General features: G+C 36.9%; 3 protein-coding genes across 3 annotated transcripts; 1 reads left to right on the top strand and 2 right to left on the bottom strand.

Moving 5' to 3' along the window:
- Positions 1-3,936: 3,936 nt before the first annotated feature.
- LOC110726996 (putative RING-H2 finger protein ATL69) lies at positions 3,937-5,063 on the top strand. The gene has a single exon (XM_021906532.1). It carries the CDS (start codon positions 4,367-4,369, stop codon positions 4,955-4,957), a length of 591 nt encoding a protein of 196 aa, XP_021762224.1. The 5' UTR covers positions 3,937-4,366; the 3' UTR covers positions 4,958-5,063.
- A 1,945-nt stretch (positions 5,064-7,008) lies between these two features.
- LOC110727132 (cytosolic sulfotransferase 5-like) lies at positions 7,009-8,479 on the bottom strand. The gene has a single exon (XM_021906671.1). The coding sequence runs from the start codon at positions 8,149-8,151 to the stop codon at positions 7,180-7,182; it is 972 nt and encodes a 323-aa protein (XP_021762363.1). The 5' UTR covers positions 8,152-8,479; the 3' UTR covers positions 7,009-7,179.
- A 7,825-nt stretch (positions 8,480-16,304) lies between these two features.
- On the bottom strand, positions 16,305-16,802 carry LOC110726973 (uncharacterized mitochondrial protein AtMg00820-like). The gene has a single exon (XM_021906515.1). The coding sequence runs from the start codon at positions 16,800-16,802 to the stop codon at positions 16,305-16,307; it is 498 nt and encodes a 165-aa protein (XP_021762207.1).
- Positions 16,803-18,076: the final 1,274 nt, after the last annotated feature.

The following is an 18,076-nucleotide window of genomic DNA, read 5'->3' as shown; positions in this document are numbered from 1 at the left end:
GTTACAACTCCATTTCAATCGATGTGTTAAACACAATTCTATTGTCCACGGAAGATAAACTCTGTGCAAAAGTTCTCCAAGGCATTATAGTGATGACTAACTTTGTAATTTCAATACTTATTAGAGCATCTTCGATCAATAGTTGTGAACCTCTTCCTCTTAATCCCGCCTATTTTTTTTTTCGCACCGGTTTTTAAAAAATCGGTGCGCATTCTACGGTGTCTATTTCATTTTTTCTACTTAGTGATAGCTTTTGTTGTTGATGGCTAAGCAGGTATTTCATTCTCATTTATATGTATTGGAAAATCTCTCATGTTACCTAAATCTACTCCATAGCAGGTTAATTCCGTCTTAGTGTTTGCTTTGATACCTAGTACCCACTTCACTCTCAGGTAAATTTTTGGTTTTTTAGTTTCTGAAATTATAACTAATTGTATTAATTTGGTTATTGTTACAACTAAGCTAATGAATTAGGATCTTATTCATTCATACTATTGATATGGTGCTAGATTCTTCTGCTATGATAGTTTTGAGCATGTAAGTTCTCCTTGAAACTTAGCATTGTACGGTAGAGTTTTTTGGTATTTTCTACTATGATAGACTACTACTATCTTTTTTTTGGTGCAAATAGTATACTACTATCTTCCCATATATAAATCATGTTTTCCCGTTCATATATGTGATTGAAATATTGAGCATGTCCTAATAGACATTTTTTGTATGTGTTGGTACAGGGGGGCATTCGAGGATCATAATGAAACTCAAGAATGGCGAAGTGACGTACAAAGAGATCATTTTAAAGATAGAAATTATATATTTTCTAGTAAATGAATGTATATCTCTTATTTTTCATTTGCGTTGTCAAAATTACCTATAAACTTCTTGCTAATTTTTTATTGGACAATAATGTATAATGTAAATTTTAATGATCTATGAAATGAGTTTCACTTCCTAATGCCATCGTTGGAAATTAATCCATTATGTCTTAATTATATTGTTATAAAATTGTATAATTTGAATATAAATGTTGTATCATGTATATTTATAAAGCACATGATGATTTAATTCTGTAACAAAAACTTTCAGAAACAAAATTTATTGTTGCTAAAGTAAAAATGTTTTTAACAACAACTACTATTGTTGCGGAAAACTTCTCAGTACAAAACAAAAAAAAGTTTCAGCAACAAAATTTGTTGTTGCTAAAGTAACAACAACAACTATTATTGTTGCGAAAAACTTCTAATAACATATCAGGTAATATTGAAATTTGGCAACAACTACATTTTGGCAACAGAAATGTTGTAGCGAAAGAATAATTTTTGGCAACAAAAGTAAGTCGTTGTAGATACCTTTGGTAACAGCATCATGGATAACAAGCGAAAGTCGTTGCAAAAAATGCAAACTTGTTGCCAAAGATCTTTTTAGCAACAACTTCTTTCGTTGCCAAAAAGCAAATTTCTTGTAGTGATTGAAAATGAGCTTATTTGGTGGAATCAGTTCTTTAAATCAGCTCAGCGCCAAACACCACAATTAGCTTATTTTAGTGGTCAATTAGTTAGGTATTGGTCATAATAACTAATTTTGCTCTAATAAACTCTACACCAAACACCCATATTTGTCAGGATCGATATCCTACTTTGGATCAAAAAGGGGTGATAGGATCGGATCGATAAAATCGGATCGTAAGATCCTACAAAAACTTATAAAAGGGGTGATTAAAGACTATGATTCTACTTGTTATATGTGATTCGGGGTAAAATTGATGCTAAAACCAATAGTTTTTGAATAATTAGCCATGTTTAAGACAATGCAACCCAAAAAATAATTTAGATACAAAATTATCTAAAAATCTAGTAGGATCAGATAGGATCAGGTAGGATCGTACTATCCTACACGATCGTACGCGATCCTATCCGATCCTACCGCGATCCTACCATAACTTGGGTTGAAATTCCTCACCATTTAGTTAATTTGTAGGATCGGGTGGGATCGTATGATCCTACCGATCCTATATGATCCTACCAAATCCTACTACAATTCCACCTTGATTGCGATTTTGCAAACGATCCGGATCATTTGGTACGATCCGGATCGCAATTGTAACAACAATGCAAACACCCTCATAATGAAATAATAATAATAATAATAATAATAATAATAATAATAATAAACATACCCTCAACATTCTAGCTAAGTGTAACAGCATAACACTATTAACTTATTCCTCGTTTGTCACGAGTTCAAACTATGTCATTAATAATTTATAAGTGTTTGAATCCCAGTTAGAGCTGTTAGTTTCTAACCCGAACTGTTAAACCCGACTGTTTCGAACCGATCTGAAAAAGAACTGAACTGTTAATATCCCATTGTTTGGATACCGAAAATCGACCCGACCCAACCCAATTTATTCTAAGCCGAAACTAAACTGAACCGAATTTGTGCAAACCGTTATGAACCCGAGTACCCGACCCGTTATCAAGCCAAACCGTTACAACCCGAAACTGACAACAAACCCGAACCGATTACGTCTGAACCGGATAGTAACCCAACCCATTTAAACCGAAAACCGTTTAAACTCGGCAAAAATCCAATAAACCTGAACCGATCCAACCCGTAACCCGTTGTGACCGAACCATTTATAACCCCTAACCCATTGTGATCGAACCGTTTCCAACGCGTAATCCGTTAAGACCAAACTGTTTACAACCCGTAACCCGTTGAGACCAAACCGTTTACGACCGGTAACCTATTATGACTGAGTCGTTTACAACCCATAACTCAATATGTTTATGATCTGATCTTTTTCAACCCACTACTCGATAAACCTAACTTATTTATGACTTAACTTGATTATAACATGACCCGTTCCTACCCATTATCTGACTAATTCGATTCGTTAATGGTCCGACTTGATTTTAACACAATATGATTTGACTTGAAACCCGCTTTAAATTGGGTAAACCCGTTTTCAAACCGAACAAGTTCAATCCAAACCGATTATGACCTGAACCGATAATGACCGGACCCGATTTCACCCGATCTGTTTTGAACCGAAACCCATTTTCAAACCGACCCAGTTTAACCCAAATTGAGTATGACCCGAACCGATTACAACCCGATCCGATTAGGACCGAACTGTTTTGAACTGAAACCCACTTTAAACTGGCTAAACTCGTTTTCAAACCGACTCGATTCAACCCAAACTGATTATGACCCGAACCAAATACAACCCGACCCGATTAGGACCCGACCTGAATAGAAACCGCAATAGAAAAAACCAAATCGAACTGACCCGATGATTTTCAAACCGACCCAAACTGACCCGCTAATCTTTTCAACCCGTTATAAACCGACCCGTTATAATCTAAAACTGATAAATCAAACCCAAACCCGAACTGTTTACCCGAATTGACACCCCTACCGGTCTTACATTAATACTAATAAAAATAACTACCCCTCCGTCGCTAAAATATGGTTTGATTGCAAACAATTGGAGACAAATGGGGAATACAATAAAACAAAATCATTGAATCTTTCACATAAGAGAATGTAAAACGTTACTTTCTTGTCCCCTAAAATAGTGTTGGTGTTACATTCGCACGATGATCAAGATGTAATTTTGACAATCAATATCTTTAATTATGTAATAACAACTATAAAAAGCTAATATTGTAAAACTACATATTGACACAATTCTAACATTATCTAATTAACTTGACTATAATTTTGTTATATATTAATGAAAGCTTTTGGTCAAGTGTTTAAAGTTTGATCATAAAAATGAAATAGGGGCTATATCATAAAAATGAAAATAGGCATTGTACTATAGGAAGAAGGGAGCATAAGTTTACATCAATCTATAAGATAAACTTGTTAAGATATCAATGCACATACATCCCCATAAGATTTGTACTAGTATTTGTCTAGAAATCTAAAATGAAGGGAGCTCACATATACGTTCATATCATCCATAACATGACATAAGATGATTTGAAACTACCCACATTAAAAGCATAACACTTTTCTATTCAAGTTGCAAGTGTTGAACACCAACTCCAATGCCTCTTTTATTATATCCTCCCGTGGAGCCCGGCGGGCCTTAAGCAAGCAAGCACCACCTACTCCACCATTTCCTCTACTTAATTACTACTCCTCTTTCTTTTCACACTCTTTTTCTCTCATTTTTTTTTTAGGTTTCAACCACCTTATTTATAATTCCTAATAATAAAAAAATATACAAAAAAATAACATTAAATTTAATAACCTTCCTAAAATTCACCACTTTTTTCCTACACTTACTCCCACGTCTTACAAAACAATATTTTCCTACATTTATTTTTTCATTCAAAATCTCATGAGTTAGTTCATGTCAACACCAATCCCTTCCATCCCACACCAATCTCCTCCCACCACTATCACAACCACTTCTAGCGTTGGCCTCGGCTATGGCATTGCGATCGCGGTTAGTATCCTCGTCCTCATCTCCACCATCATGCTCGCTTCCTACGCTTGCGTCCGTATCAAGTCATCCGGTAGCACCCGACACCGTCCTACCATTGAAAGCGACGATGACAACATAGACGGTGCCGGTAACCAGGACAGGCAGCCCAGGCCCATAGTAACTGGGCTTCCAGGCCCGGTTATGTTAAAAGTGGGCCGAGATATGCAGCCCAAAAAGGGAGTATCATACCCAGAAGTGGTGTTGGGTGAGAGCAAGAGGCTCCCTAAGCCTAATAATGGCCCATGTTCCATTTGCTTGTCTGAGTATAAGCCCAAACAAACTGTAAGATGTATGCCTGATTGTAATCATTGTTTTCATGTAGGTTGTATTGATCAATGGCTTAAGATGAGCCCTACATGTCCCCTTTGCCGGAACTCGCCCGCGCACTCGGTGGGTCCCACCCCTAGTGGGACCCCCTTATCGGAGCTAGTTCCACTGGCATTTTATCCTAGATAACGTATGATCAATGATAAAGTTATTCTTTTTGGGGGTACACCGTAAAATTATTTGGAAATCAATTGTTTAACTTTGTACTACGTGGTATAAAATTAGCGGCTACATATATACTGAGTATACATATTACATAGTCGTATAAATGTTTCCTGTCCTGTTGATTATTTAAGAGGTAGGTGACCATTCAAATTTAATGCTTTTTACGTAGTACTGCATTATTTTTTGCCTTCATTTAACAGTATTCATGTCCATGTACTCTTGTCAGATGATGAACAAAAAGCAGTACTCCGTAGTATTGGCTAAATGACTAATTGTTAGCGTGTTAGGTAACACCATGTGAAATTATTCGATAACCATTACTTTGTTTAGCAACGATTTAGGCTAATGAGGGAAACTAGGTAATTATTAGGGTGTATGATCAATAATTAAATTAACGTTGTTAGACTAATATAAACATGTTTAGTTCATTGGATCAAGACATGTTATCTTCAAGGCAATCTAGTTAAACTGAAATTGATTTTTTTAAAAAAAATTAAAATCCTTGCTAGTCGTTTGAGGTCGTGATGGGGCAATGGTTGATCAGCAAGTCTGTCATCGCCCTGGCACGACCGTTGCATTTTGAAACACTGTCATTGACTTAATGTAATAATCCTCCATCCCAACATTGTTGTAACATTTGGTTGTGGCACAATTTGTTAAGCAAGCGAAAATGTAGTGGAATATATATGTTGTATAGGTTAGGTAAGTGAGTTTTCCAATTCAGAGAAATATATAGAGAAAAAGCGTCCCACATATATATATATGTATATATATATATATATATATATATATATATATATATATATATATATATATATATATATATATATATATATATATATATATATATATTTTTTTTTTTTTTTTTTTTTTGAAAGAGTGTACCACATATTGTACGGAGTAAGTTGACTATATTGGAACAGTCTAAAAGAAAGATGTAGGAAATATTTTGAGACAAAGGAAGTACCGAGTAAAAATTATCCCAAGAAACGTCGGAATCTTGTGAGTTTCATTGGTTCAACAAGTACCTGATCCGAGCAAGTATTTTTGAATTCGCTTAAGACTGACTATTGAATCTGTGGACAGCGATGTATACTCTTAATTGTGAATTTGTGATATCCAAACGCCGTCGGTGGATTTGTGATCAAGTTAGATTTGGTTTGATGTCTATTCATAGGATGCCCGTTGAGCCTTAAACCTGCATTTATGTTTTGGTCATGGATCACCTAACAAATTTAATGGGTAAGATTTTGTTGCCGAATACGTGGGTTCTTCATTTTTTTAATGGGTCATTAAAGACTTTCTTAGCAGAAATAAGATAAGATCATCAAGTACTTACTCAACCTAGCTTTCCACAAATAAAATCTAGGTTTATTTTTGTTGTTCAATCAAAATTTTGTAAACTAGCACGCAATTGGTGGCGATTGTGATTTTGAATCCTAATAAGACTACAAGAGACCAGGACTTTTTATACGTCGTGATGAAATAATTTGATAGAAGAAGAGACATTGGGATTTGTTTATACGTCTTGATGCAATAATTCGATAACATAATGTCGATTTTGTAAATCCCAATCTTACGACTGCTAGGGGAGAAAGGATTGATCCATTTATCACTCAGTTTTACACTCCAATTTATCAACATGCCCTCTTGAATCATGCCCAAAGATAGGAGCAAGGGGAGGAAAGGGGTGTATGAACCAAGTTGGGTGGCTCCTCCAACAATTTTCCTTTATTTTTGCTTTGCTGGCTACCTAAATGACTAAACCTGATGTAAGCTTTGTAGTTGACTGCCCCTAACGCAGTGACACCATTTCGCAGTGGCTACTTGAAATGATGGCTCTGCTGGAGAATGAAGCTAATGACACCAAGTTCGAAATAGAGGAAACAAACTATTGGAAATGGAGCATCAAACACAAAGTCCATTATAACTTCCTTACTATTTTCCCTCTTTGCCAAGATTTGACTCAAATGTGATTTCCATTTCTTTTGGAATATGTTAGGAAAATAACATTAGCAAACCTTCAATACTCCATTACTCGTACCAATTTATATAATTGAGCATCAATACATATTTGATTAAAGTACATAATACAGGCATAAGTATAACACAAAGCAAAAAGCCAACATATACATCATCATATCATTCCAATTACCAAAAAATGATGCAAAACAAAACGTAATCAATCATAATTTCAATCCATTACAGCATTTCTCATCCATTATTTTCTCAAACCTTTCCACCATTGTAGGACTCAAGTAATTAACCCAATCACCAACTTCGCCTTTCCTAAAAAACCACTTATTCTCAATAAAAGAATAAACTCTTCCATTTTTATTAGCCTCCACTTCTTTCAACTTCTCAATACTACACAACTTCATAATCTCATCAATTTTACCATCTTGTTCTTCCTCACTCGTAAACGGATACCCGACAAATTCCCCCAATTTCTTCAATTGACCCTTAGGATCATCCTTCAAATCTTCAAATTTTACAAACAAAACCTTCCCTGATTCCTCCAAACTCTGTTTCCAATACCCCAATACATGATCCTCAAAAGGGCCAAATGGGAATTTCCCTTCACAAAACTTACCAAAATATTCATCAATCATATTACTTTTTACACTCTCATTCTCATCATAGTTCAAGTAAAATAACCAAGATGATACAAAAGTGTCAAATGGGTTCCTGCAAATGTATATAATCTTGCAATTAGAGGTCTTAATTGAAGTGGGTAGTGATTGAATTGGAAGATGGGTGCCTAAAATTCTAGGGTAATCTAGCTTTTTCTCTAGGGTTTTGAGATCTGGGTTTTGTGGATTAGCATAAATTATGGACTCTAATTGAGGAATTAATTCATGGGGGTTGTGTTTAAGTAAAGGGTTTTCAGAAATCCGGTAATTATTTCTGTTAAAAATGGCGAAAATCAAGGATTTGAGCCACGTTGTGCCAGTTTTTGGGATGCTAGCAATGAAAATATCAGAATCTTGGGCTTGAAAATGATTTTGACAAGAAATGGTGGAATCAAGAATTATATTCCAACAATTTTGGTAGAAATACATAGGGTAAGAATTGAACCATAGTTCTTTTGGAAGGGATGATCTTAGTTGTTGTAGCTCTTCTTCGGTTGTTGGTGCGGGGGTGATTGTGGGGTTCATTGGTAGGTGTTGATGGGGAGGGAGAGTAAAAGGAAAGCGGGTTTGACTTGTGTATTTTTAACCACTCTACTTAAATACTCCGTAATAAATAGTACCATGTTTTTAAAGGGTCCTAATTTGACCTTAGTTGTTGTAGGTTGAAGGGTGGATTGTGTAGGCTCAAAGCGACGTCCGGTTTCGCCTCTTGTTTCAAAGTCCAGCAACTTAGCTCCTTATGTGAAACTTGCTCGCATATGTCCTTTATGGGGTTTTGTCGGTCAATGTATTTGTTGTTTTCTTGTGTGTTTTGTTGTTCTACTGCTTTAGTTAATATGATATTGTTGTTAAAAAGGAGTATTAATTTGACTGGATAGGTGCATTGATGTAAAATTTTGATTATTATTAAGAATAAAAATAAATAATAATATAATTTATGAAACTATATATTGAGACAATTCCAACAACTTTCCACTTGACTATATAGTTTTTAATGTTTTAATCACTAACAATTGTTTAAGTGGATCATGCAACTAGTACAAAAACTAAATTGAGACACTTTAAAAAACAATAAAAAGAAAATAGGGGGTTATCAACATCTTTTCTTGCTTCTTCAAGTGCTTGATTTGCTTTCTTTTTAACTTCATTCACCTCTTCAGAATGATCTAATCGAGAAGGCTTTACTTTAAAATGTTGGGTAATACTTCTACCAGGTCCATAACCTTTCAAGTACCCGTGTGTATCTTTGCCAAGTACATCTTGAATGATTTGCTCATCTGTTTTCTCATTGAGACCTTGATCTCTTTGCTCCTTCAGTTTGTTTATCTCATCCTATACATACACAAAATTGTTAAGTTAGAATCTAAGATAGAAAATGTTATATGAAAATAATAATCAACAATTCATAACTTACTACTGCACGGGTGTTATTTTCTAAAGTTACTGCATTCACAACCTTCTCAGACTTTCTTGTACGAGATGCAAGTAGTAGATCAACTCGAGAACACTTCCCACCATTTTTCTTCCTCTACATCACAGAATTTTTAAGTTCAAATTAACTCATTATTAATGTACTTTATAATGAAACAATAACAAGTAATGCATTATTTATTTACGTACAATTTCTTGTCTAGTGCGACCAAAGCTTTTAGTATCATTGTAGTGAGACATCTATTGATGGGCCCTACTTTCACTTGCTTTTTTGCTCTTCTCATATAGTAATAAGAATTTAAACAATTAAATATGTAACTTATGTAAAAATAAATATATAGTATTGGTGTATATTACCATAATTGTGTCATTACTCTAATAGTCAATCAAGAACTTCCATTCAACTTTAGTCATGTCACTTGGCTTATTTTTCCATTCAACTTTTGTTTTTAGCTTACTAAAGTACTTTCTTTTCAATTTGCTCCTTGCAAATCTAAACAAACGCTGTGCGTGTTTCATGACGCACTCCCTCCTTTGTCTCAAGATCATCAAATGACCACTTCTCCTGAAATAACAAAAATAAGTGCATTAATAACTCTGAAGCTTAACTATATATATTACATTTATTGATACGCTAAATACAAGTGGTCTAAAGGATGCTCATGCTAATGATAAATGATGTTAATTAGACGTGATAGCTATAGCACGAAGTAATGAAGAGAGGATTAGAACAAAAAGTCATTTGTGTATACCCTGCAGAAAGGATTCAGAAAGTGCAAATTATCTGTTTAGGCTCTATGATTTCACAAAGAGAATTTGGAGGGCTTCAATTCTGATCAGACACCATCATTTAGTTACAATTGTCAAAATTCATCAGTTTTTGAGTTCTGCAGGAGGGTCAGATTGCAAGAATAAACTGCACTAATTGGATTTGAATTTTGAGTCAATTCCAGTTGTTGTAGTTAGAGTAGGATATCTGTTGTTAGGAAAAATATTAGAAAAATTATATAAAACATATTTGTTAGGGTTTTTAGTCAGTTTTTGTTAGGTGGTACAGCTGGATATCTGATAAACTTGTTCTGCAAGCAAGGGCTGCAAACTTAGTCAAGCAACAATGTTTGCTTGAGCTTTAATGAAATGCTAATGCTTACTTGTGTAATAAGAGAAATAAAAAAACCTCATGAACATGTGTATTATGATACAATATTACCCGGATGCAAGCCCACAAATGGTCTAATATTTCAGACCATATATTTCACTTTCAATCTCCTCCTTTTCTACAACATTATAGTTATGCCTTGGATGGGTCTTCACAACAACAAGCCAATCGGGATCAAGTCCGTCACTAACATAAAAGACTTGTTGAGCTTGAGACATAAGCACAAACGGTTCTTTGGTACATAATGAACAAAGACTATTGGCACTCACATTTTCATGTTTGTCAACCTTGACACCTCTTCCTACTCTAAGAACATCCCACCAATCACAATGAAACAACACCACACGTTTTCCATCTACATATTGTATCTCAAGTATGTCACTGAGAATCCCGTAGTAGTCTTTTTCCGAATCCCCAACAATGCCATTGACCGTAACACCACTATTTTGGTGTACCCTTTTCATTTCTACATTCTTTGTGTGAAATCTAAAGCCATTTGCAAGAATCCCATTAAAACATTGAACACCTTTCAAAGGACCAAGAGACAACGTTTTCAAATCTTTCACCACCTGGTCATTGACGTCATTAGGCAGATCCATGACCTAACAACAAATAAAATTTTGTAAAAAACCAAAACCTTATACTAGTCCTAGTGATAATTAAAAATATATTTACATTTGATTATAGAAAATACCCGATCACGAAACCAATGTACTAAATTTTTGTTAGATGTGCTTTCTTCATATTCACTGAAATTCAAAAGAATAGTTGTTATAAGATATTAGTGAGAAAGTATATTTGGTAATTTATTAAATAAAAAAGAAAGTATCATACTCTAAATAAGTTTGTGCTTCATCACAGTTCTTAAGTACATATTCTCGAACTTGTGTTAACTCAGACCTACATTTAGCCTTCCCTAAAGGAATACCTGACGATGCAAAAATCGATAGACCTTCATATTCATTATTTTCCACGTCATCATTCCTCTCAGGTTGATTAAATTTGGTCTCAATCTCATGCAAGTACTTTGAGCAAAAGTACATGCACTCCTCAATGATCTAACCTTCTGCAATGGGACCCTCTGGTCTACTTTTATTGTGAACATAACACTTAAATTTGCGTACGAGTCTACGAAAATAATATTTTTATAAAACATGTTGTATTAGCTAATTTTAAAAAAATTATACAAAATTATCCATGTATAAAGAATACCTCTCTATTGGATACATTATCCAATGATATTGTACCGGTCCACCAATTTTAGCTTCCGTAGCTAGGTGGAGACACAAGTGGACCATGATAGTGGAAAAAGATGGGAGAAAAATCTTCTCCATTTCACACACACCAGGTGATTACAATTTCACGTTCCAGAATTTCCAAATCTTTTACTTTCAATGTCTTAGAACACAAGTCCTTGAAAAATGTACTCAACTTCACTATCACATCGTAGACTTTGGGTAAGGACACTCCACGATTTGCAAGTGGCAGCAGTTGTTCCATAAGTACATGGCAATCATGGGTTTTTAGACCATACTGTCAAGGTTTATGCATTTTGAAATCACTAAAAAAAAATTGAGAATAGGCAACATGTAACAATGCAACACTTTAAAAATTGTTATCTTTTACGGTAAAAGGCAACAATCCTTATTTGTTGCCTTGATATTAGACATTCTACACTACATTACAATACAACAATTTAAAATGTGTTGCACTATAGTATGTAAGACCACAATATCACAAAATGTTGCCCAAAAAAATAACAACATTAAACTTTTTGTCTAAGCAACATTTTAAAAAATGTTGTTATAAGATACTTGGTTTTTTTTTTTTTTTTTTTTTGTAAGACATGATTAAAAATAATTATAATAAATAAATAAAATAATTTGTGTTCTCGCAATTAAATTATTCCAATGCTTTATATGCCTCCCTAAACCAGACATACTAAAAATTAAAAAAAGCTAAGCTGAAATTACAGAAAATATATTATCTATTTTTTTTTTATTTTTTTTATTCATGTATTATCAAAAGACCACTCTTTTGACTCATATTAGGGTCGACCCTCACCTACTACAACCTAGGCCCCTAGATAGGGCCTAAAAACATATCCAGATTAGTACTACTGATAAATGTTATACTTTGTTTGTTTTGTTAAGTATTTTTTACTTAGACTTTTTACATTTTGCTAACCTACTCTGAACAATATTAGTGATTTATATTAAGAAAATATAGTCACATGGGTACTTGTTAGAGTTAGTATAGGAAGCTGTTACATAGATAAATAGTATTCCGTATGAATTTGTGATTACTTCTTTTTAAACTTTTTACTTTTATTAAAAATGTTATATAGTCAATTATTAAATGGATAAGAAACATAAGATTAGTTTATAAATTCAAGCCGGTTGTTAAGTTATACTTTTTTTTTTTTAATTTTTTTTTTTACGAAAGTTATGAAATTTTTATATGATTCTAAACTTAGGCAGTTAGGCAAACTTAATTTAGCCATAAACTGTCAATTGAACTTGAGCAATGAGCACCATTATGAATACTACCTTAATTATATGAACATATTTATTCTAAAATAAATTACATGGTCTTACTTAAGGGCTAATTACTTCAAATCGTAAGATAAGTTTAAGGAACAAGTTCAAAAATGTCAATATATTTTAAGTTTTATAAATATCAATTTAGATTCGATTTCACTCTACTTCTTTGCCTTTTAAAAAGTATGATCAGAAAACGGTTATTAATAGTATGAGGACAATTATATCCTCAAAATGTTTGTTTACCTATATATGCACCTATTATTATGATGTTAATGAGAGTGAGAGATAACTCAAGTGGTTAGAGCTGCCCTCCCGATTCCAAGAGATCTTGGGATCGATTCTCATCACCCCCTTGTGGCTCTCAAAAAACAAATAAAAAAAATAATATTAATTCCCTCTAAACTTTTATATACTATATATATTGGTAGATAATATCAAACTCCTTCCGTTGGAGTGTATTCTATTGATTCATATATATAGGGCTACAACGATGAGTCCTAATACGTTAGGAAAGCTCAAAAGATATTTACCGAATATTCACAAAAATATATCTACCTATACAAAATAATATCTAGAATATTTATCATATTCTATCACACCCCCGTAGTCATAGCGGGAGGAGGACGAACGCTGAGACTAGATCTGATCTGAACTCCAAAAATAGTTGTCGAGGGAGGCCTTTCGTGAAGATGTCTGCAAACTGGTAACAAGATGGAACGTACAAGACCCGTACATGCCCCAACGCCACCTTTTCTCGAGCGAAATGAATGTCCATTTCGATGTGCTTGGTGCGTTGGTGTTGTACGGGATTATGAGATAAATAAATGGCACTGACATTATCGCAATAAACAATAGTGGCCTGTCGGAGAGGACGATGTAACTCCAAAAGAAGATTACGAAGCCAACATGCCTCGGCAACAACATTAGCGACGCCTCGGTATTCTCCCTCTGCACAGGATTTAGAAAGAGTAGGTTGACGCTTAGACGACTAGGAAATGAGATTGTCCCCCAGAAAGCAACAATAACCCGAGGTAGAGCGACGGGTGTCTGGACACCCGCCCCAATCTGCATCAGTATAAGTAATTAAGTGCATGGATGAAGAAGGATATAAATGTAACCCGTGATCAATGGAGCCCTGAATGTAACGCAGAATGCGTTTTAATGCATCATAATACGCCTGTCTGGGATCATGCATGAATAAACACACCTGCTGAACTACATAAGCTATATCAGGGCGAGTGAAAGTGAGGTACTGTAGTGCACCTGCAAGACTACGATAGAGTGTTGGATCATGAAACTTAGGGCCCGTCTCGGCATTAAGCTTGGATTGAGTGTCCACTGGAGTCGCTGCAGGTTTACAACTAGCCATGCCTGCGCGCTCTATAATTTCCTGTGCATACTCTTGCTGAGACAAAAACATATATGAAGGAGTACGAGTAACAGCAATGCCCAGAAAATAGTTTAGAGGACCTTAGTCAGTCATAGGGAATCCCGTACGTAAGTGAGAAATGATGCGGTCACGCAACAGATTTGAAGAAGTAATTAACACAATATCATCAACATAGAGTAGCAAATATGCCATGTCTTTCCCATGTCGGAAAATAAATAAAGAACTGTCACTCTTAGCAATGACAAACCCCATCTGCAAGAGAAAGTTAGCAAACCGCTGGTACCAAGCCCGTGGAGCTTGTTTTAAGCCATAAAGAGTCTTGCGGAGCCTGCAAACATGGCCTGGAAACCTCTTGTCAACAAACCCGGGGGGTTGCACTACAAGAAAACAGTTGAATTCCGATGGACTTTTTCCGCCGAAAACGGGGGAAAATCCGTCGGAAAACGGCATACCGACGGAATTCCGTCGAAAATGGTCTCTCGGAACAGCCCTTGTCGGAAATTCGACGTTTTCCAAGGGAAATTCCGTCGGAAGCCACTTTCCCGACGAAATTTCCGACGGAATACATTCTGTCGAAGCTCGTTTTAACTTTAACCGAAATTCCGTCGCAAAGTTCCGACGGAATTTTCCGTCGGAGCTGAAGTGGATTCCGACAGAATATTCCGTCGGAAAATTGAATAAAAAAAAAAAGCCACCCCCACCAGCCCCCTGCCACCAGCACACACCACCAGCGCGCCCCCCTACCACCGACCTACACCACCTGCCCCCCTACCACCTTAACCCACCTCACCTGACCCACCACCAGCCCACCCCACACCAGCCCCCTACCACCTGCGCCCCCCCCCCCCTCCACCTGACCCACCACCAGCCCACGCCACTAGCCTCCTACCACCAGCCCATCCCACACCAGCCCCCTACCACCAGCCCACACCCACCTGACCCATCGCCCTCCCCACCTCATCGAAACCCACAACCCCACCTACCACCTTAACCCACTGGCCCCAGCCCACCTCCCCACCTCACCGAAACCCACAACCCCACCTACCACCTTAACCCACTTCCCCCATCGCCCAGCCCCTCCACCACCTCACCAGACCCACCCACCCACCTCCCCAACTACCACCTTAACCCACCTCCCCACACCGAAACCCACCTAACCGAAACCACCCAAAAGAACACCGAAACCCACCTTACCACCACCGAAACAACCACCAAAAACACAAAAAAAAAACATAAAAAACATCCATACTTCACCAACACCATATACTGCAAAAAAACCAGAAAATTCAACATTAATTAAAATCAAAATTTAGAAGAAAAAAATAGAAACATACCTTAATTTGAACAAAAAAAACGTCGAAATTGGGTTTATAAGGTCAAATTCGACCATGAAAACTCTAGATCTAGAGTTTTTATGGTCGAATTTGACATGAAAACCTTGATTTTCATGAGTTGCCATTGAATTTCTTGAAATTATCTTCGATTGCCAAAGAAAACGAAAAAAAAAGAAAGAGGGGAAGAGGAAAGAGAAACAGGGAAGAGGAGAGGAAGGAGAAAGAAGGGAAGAGGAAGGTTGCGTGCGCCGAAAATTCAAAGGAGAAGGGAGGAAAGGAAGGAGGAAAGGAAGGAGAAAGAGGGGAAGAGGAAAGAAGAGAGGAGAGAGAAAGAGAAGGGAGGCGGGGAGAGAGAAAGAGTGTATGGGTTAGGGTTTTCTTAGGTTTTAAAGAGAGTTTTTTTTTTTTTTTTTTTTTTTTTTATTTAAAGGGTTTGTTTTTTTTTATTATATAATTATTTCCGACGGAATATTCCGTCGGAAACTTAAATTTCCGACAGATTCTAATTCTGTCGGAAAATTAATGTTTCGACGGAATATTCCGTCGGAAACTTCCGACGGATTTTATTTCCGTCAGAATATACATTTTCCGACGAAAAATGCCGTCGGAATGCCCATATATTCTGGCGGATTTGTATTCCGTAGGAAATTTCCGACGGAATATAAATCTGCCGGAATTTATAGCATTTCCGACGGAATTTTGTGTCCGTCGGAAGATTTCCGTCGGAATCTGGCCTTTTGCTTGTTGTGTTGATGCATGTACATACACTCATTCAGATCACCATGCAAAAAGGCATTTTTCACATCAAGTTGGTGAATAGATCACTGAAGAGCCATAGCCAAACTCAAAATTGTGCGTATAGTGGCCGGTTTAACAACCGGACTGAAGGTTTCATCACAATCAGCACCTTCTACCTGAGACTTGCCATCACAGACTAATCGAGCTTTGTGTCTTTCAAGATCACCATTATCATTCAATTTATGACGAAACAACCACATACAGTTAACAATGTTCACCCCCGCAGACCTAGGAACCAAATCCCATGTCCCCGTTTCAATTAAAGCACTATATTCATCACGCATCGCGGCATTCCAATTTGGGTCGGAAAGGGCTTGTTTGTGATTTTTGGGAAGCGGGGAACGGATGATGGCGGATAGACCGAATTTCGGGTTTGGTTTAACTATTCCGTGCTTAGACCGAGTTTGCATTTGAGGTGATAAAGGTGGTGGTCTAGTCGGAGTAATTGGCGTGAGGCCGCAAAGTGGGGGTGGTGTGTATGTAGATGAGGTGCCTGGAGAAAGGATTGAGTTGGTTGGCATAATGGGGCTGCTGGGATGATTTGAGAGATGAGGACTAGGTGGCGTGGTGGGCTAGTGAGTGTGTTGCTGGGCCGTAGGTGAGGGGTGTGTGGGATGAGTCTGCTGGGCCGTAGGCTGGGATGACAGAGTGGGCCGCAACCCACCTGTGGCTGGTTGAGGAACACCACAGCCCGCCTGTGGAGTGGGCTGGTGTGTGGGGCGTGATGCTTGGGCTACTGGAATCCCAGCACCAGCTGGGCCGTGGGTTGGCAGAGAATGCCGCAGCCCACCTATGGCCTCCTGAGCTGTGCCACAACCCGCCTGTGGAGTGGGCTACGTGGTTGGGCGTGGTGTTTGTTGCATACGGATGTGGTGTTGCAAGATTGGTGATGGGTCATCCGAATCTAGAAAATCGTAATCAGTCGATTGAAACTTAGTGATATGGGTAAATGGAAGAGTATGTTCATCGAAGGTGACATGGCGAGAGATTATGATTTTATTAGTGGTGATTTCCATACACCTATAGCCTCTATGGTCGGAAGGATAGCCCAAGAAAACACACGGGGTGGAGCAAGGTGCAAGCTTATGAGGCATTGTTGCTGATAAATTGGGGAAACAAAGACACCCAAATACTCTAAGATGATTATAGGACGGGACAACCCCAAATAAAGCTTGTGTCGGAGTGATTTGATTGATAGTTTTGGTAGGAATAATGTTTAGGAGATAAGTGGTCGTTTCCAAGGCATAATGCCAAAACGTCGGTGGAAGAGATGCATGAAACAATAGAGTACGTTTAACATTGTTAAGTGTACGAATCATGCGTTCGGCTTTGCCATTTTGAGAAGATGTGTGAGGACAAGAGAAGCGAAAAACCAATCCATTTTGGACACAAAATAATTTGAACGGGTCATTGTCGAATTCACGACCATGATCACTTTCAAAGGATTTAATGGGACGTTCAAATTGAGTTAGAACATATTGTCAAAAATTAAGGAAGGTTTGAAAAGCTTGAGATTTATACACAAGAGGAATAGTCCACACATAATGAGTAAAATCATCCAATAGAACTAGGTAATATTTGTGACCTTTATCACTACGAACAGGAGAAGTCCACAAATCGGCATGAATAATGTCAAAGGCAGAATAAGTAGTACTATTGGAATTATAAAAAGGCAAGCGAGTATGTTTTCCTAATTGACAACCTACGCAAGAAGTGGAGTCGGGCTCCTTATTACAATCAATCAAATTTCTACTTCTAAGAAAATTAAAAGTGGGTGCCCCGGGATGTCCTAAGC

This window comes from Chenopodium quinoa, unplaced genomic scaffold (assembly GCF_001683475.1).
Source record: "Chenopodium quinoa cultivar QQ74 unplaced genomic scaffold, ASM168347v1, whole genome shotgun sequence".
Taxonomy (NCBI): Eukaryota; Viridiplantae; Streptophyta; class Magnoliopsida; order Caryophyllales; family Amaranthaceae; genus Chenopodium; species Chenopodium quinoa.
Note: the sequence above shows the minus strand (reverse complement) of the source record. Positions and strands in the feature narration are given on the sequence as shown.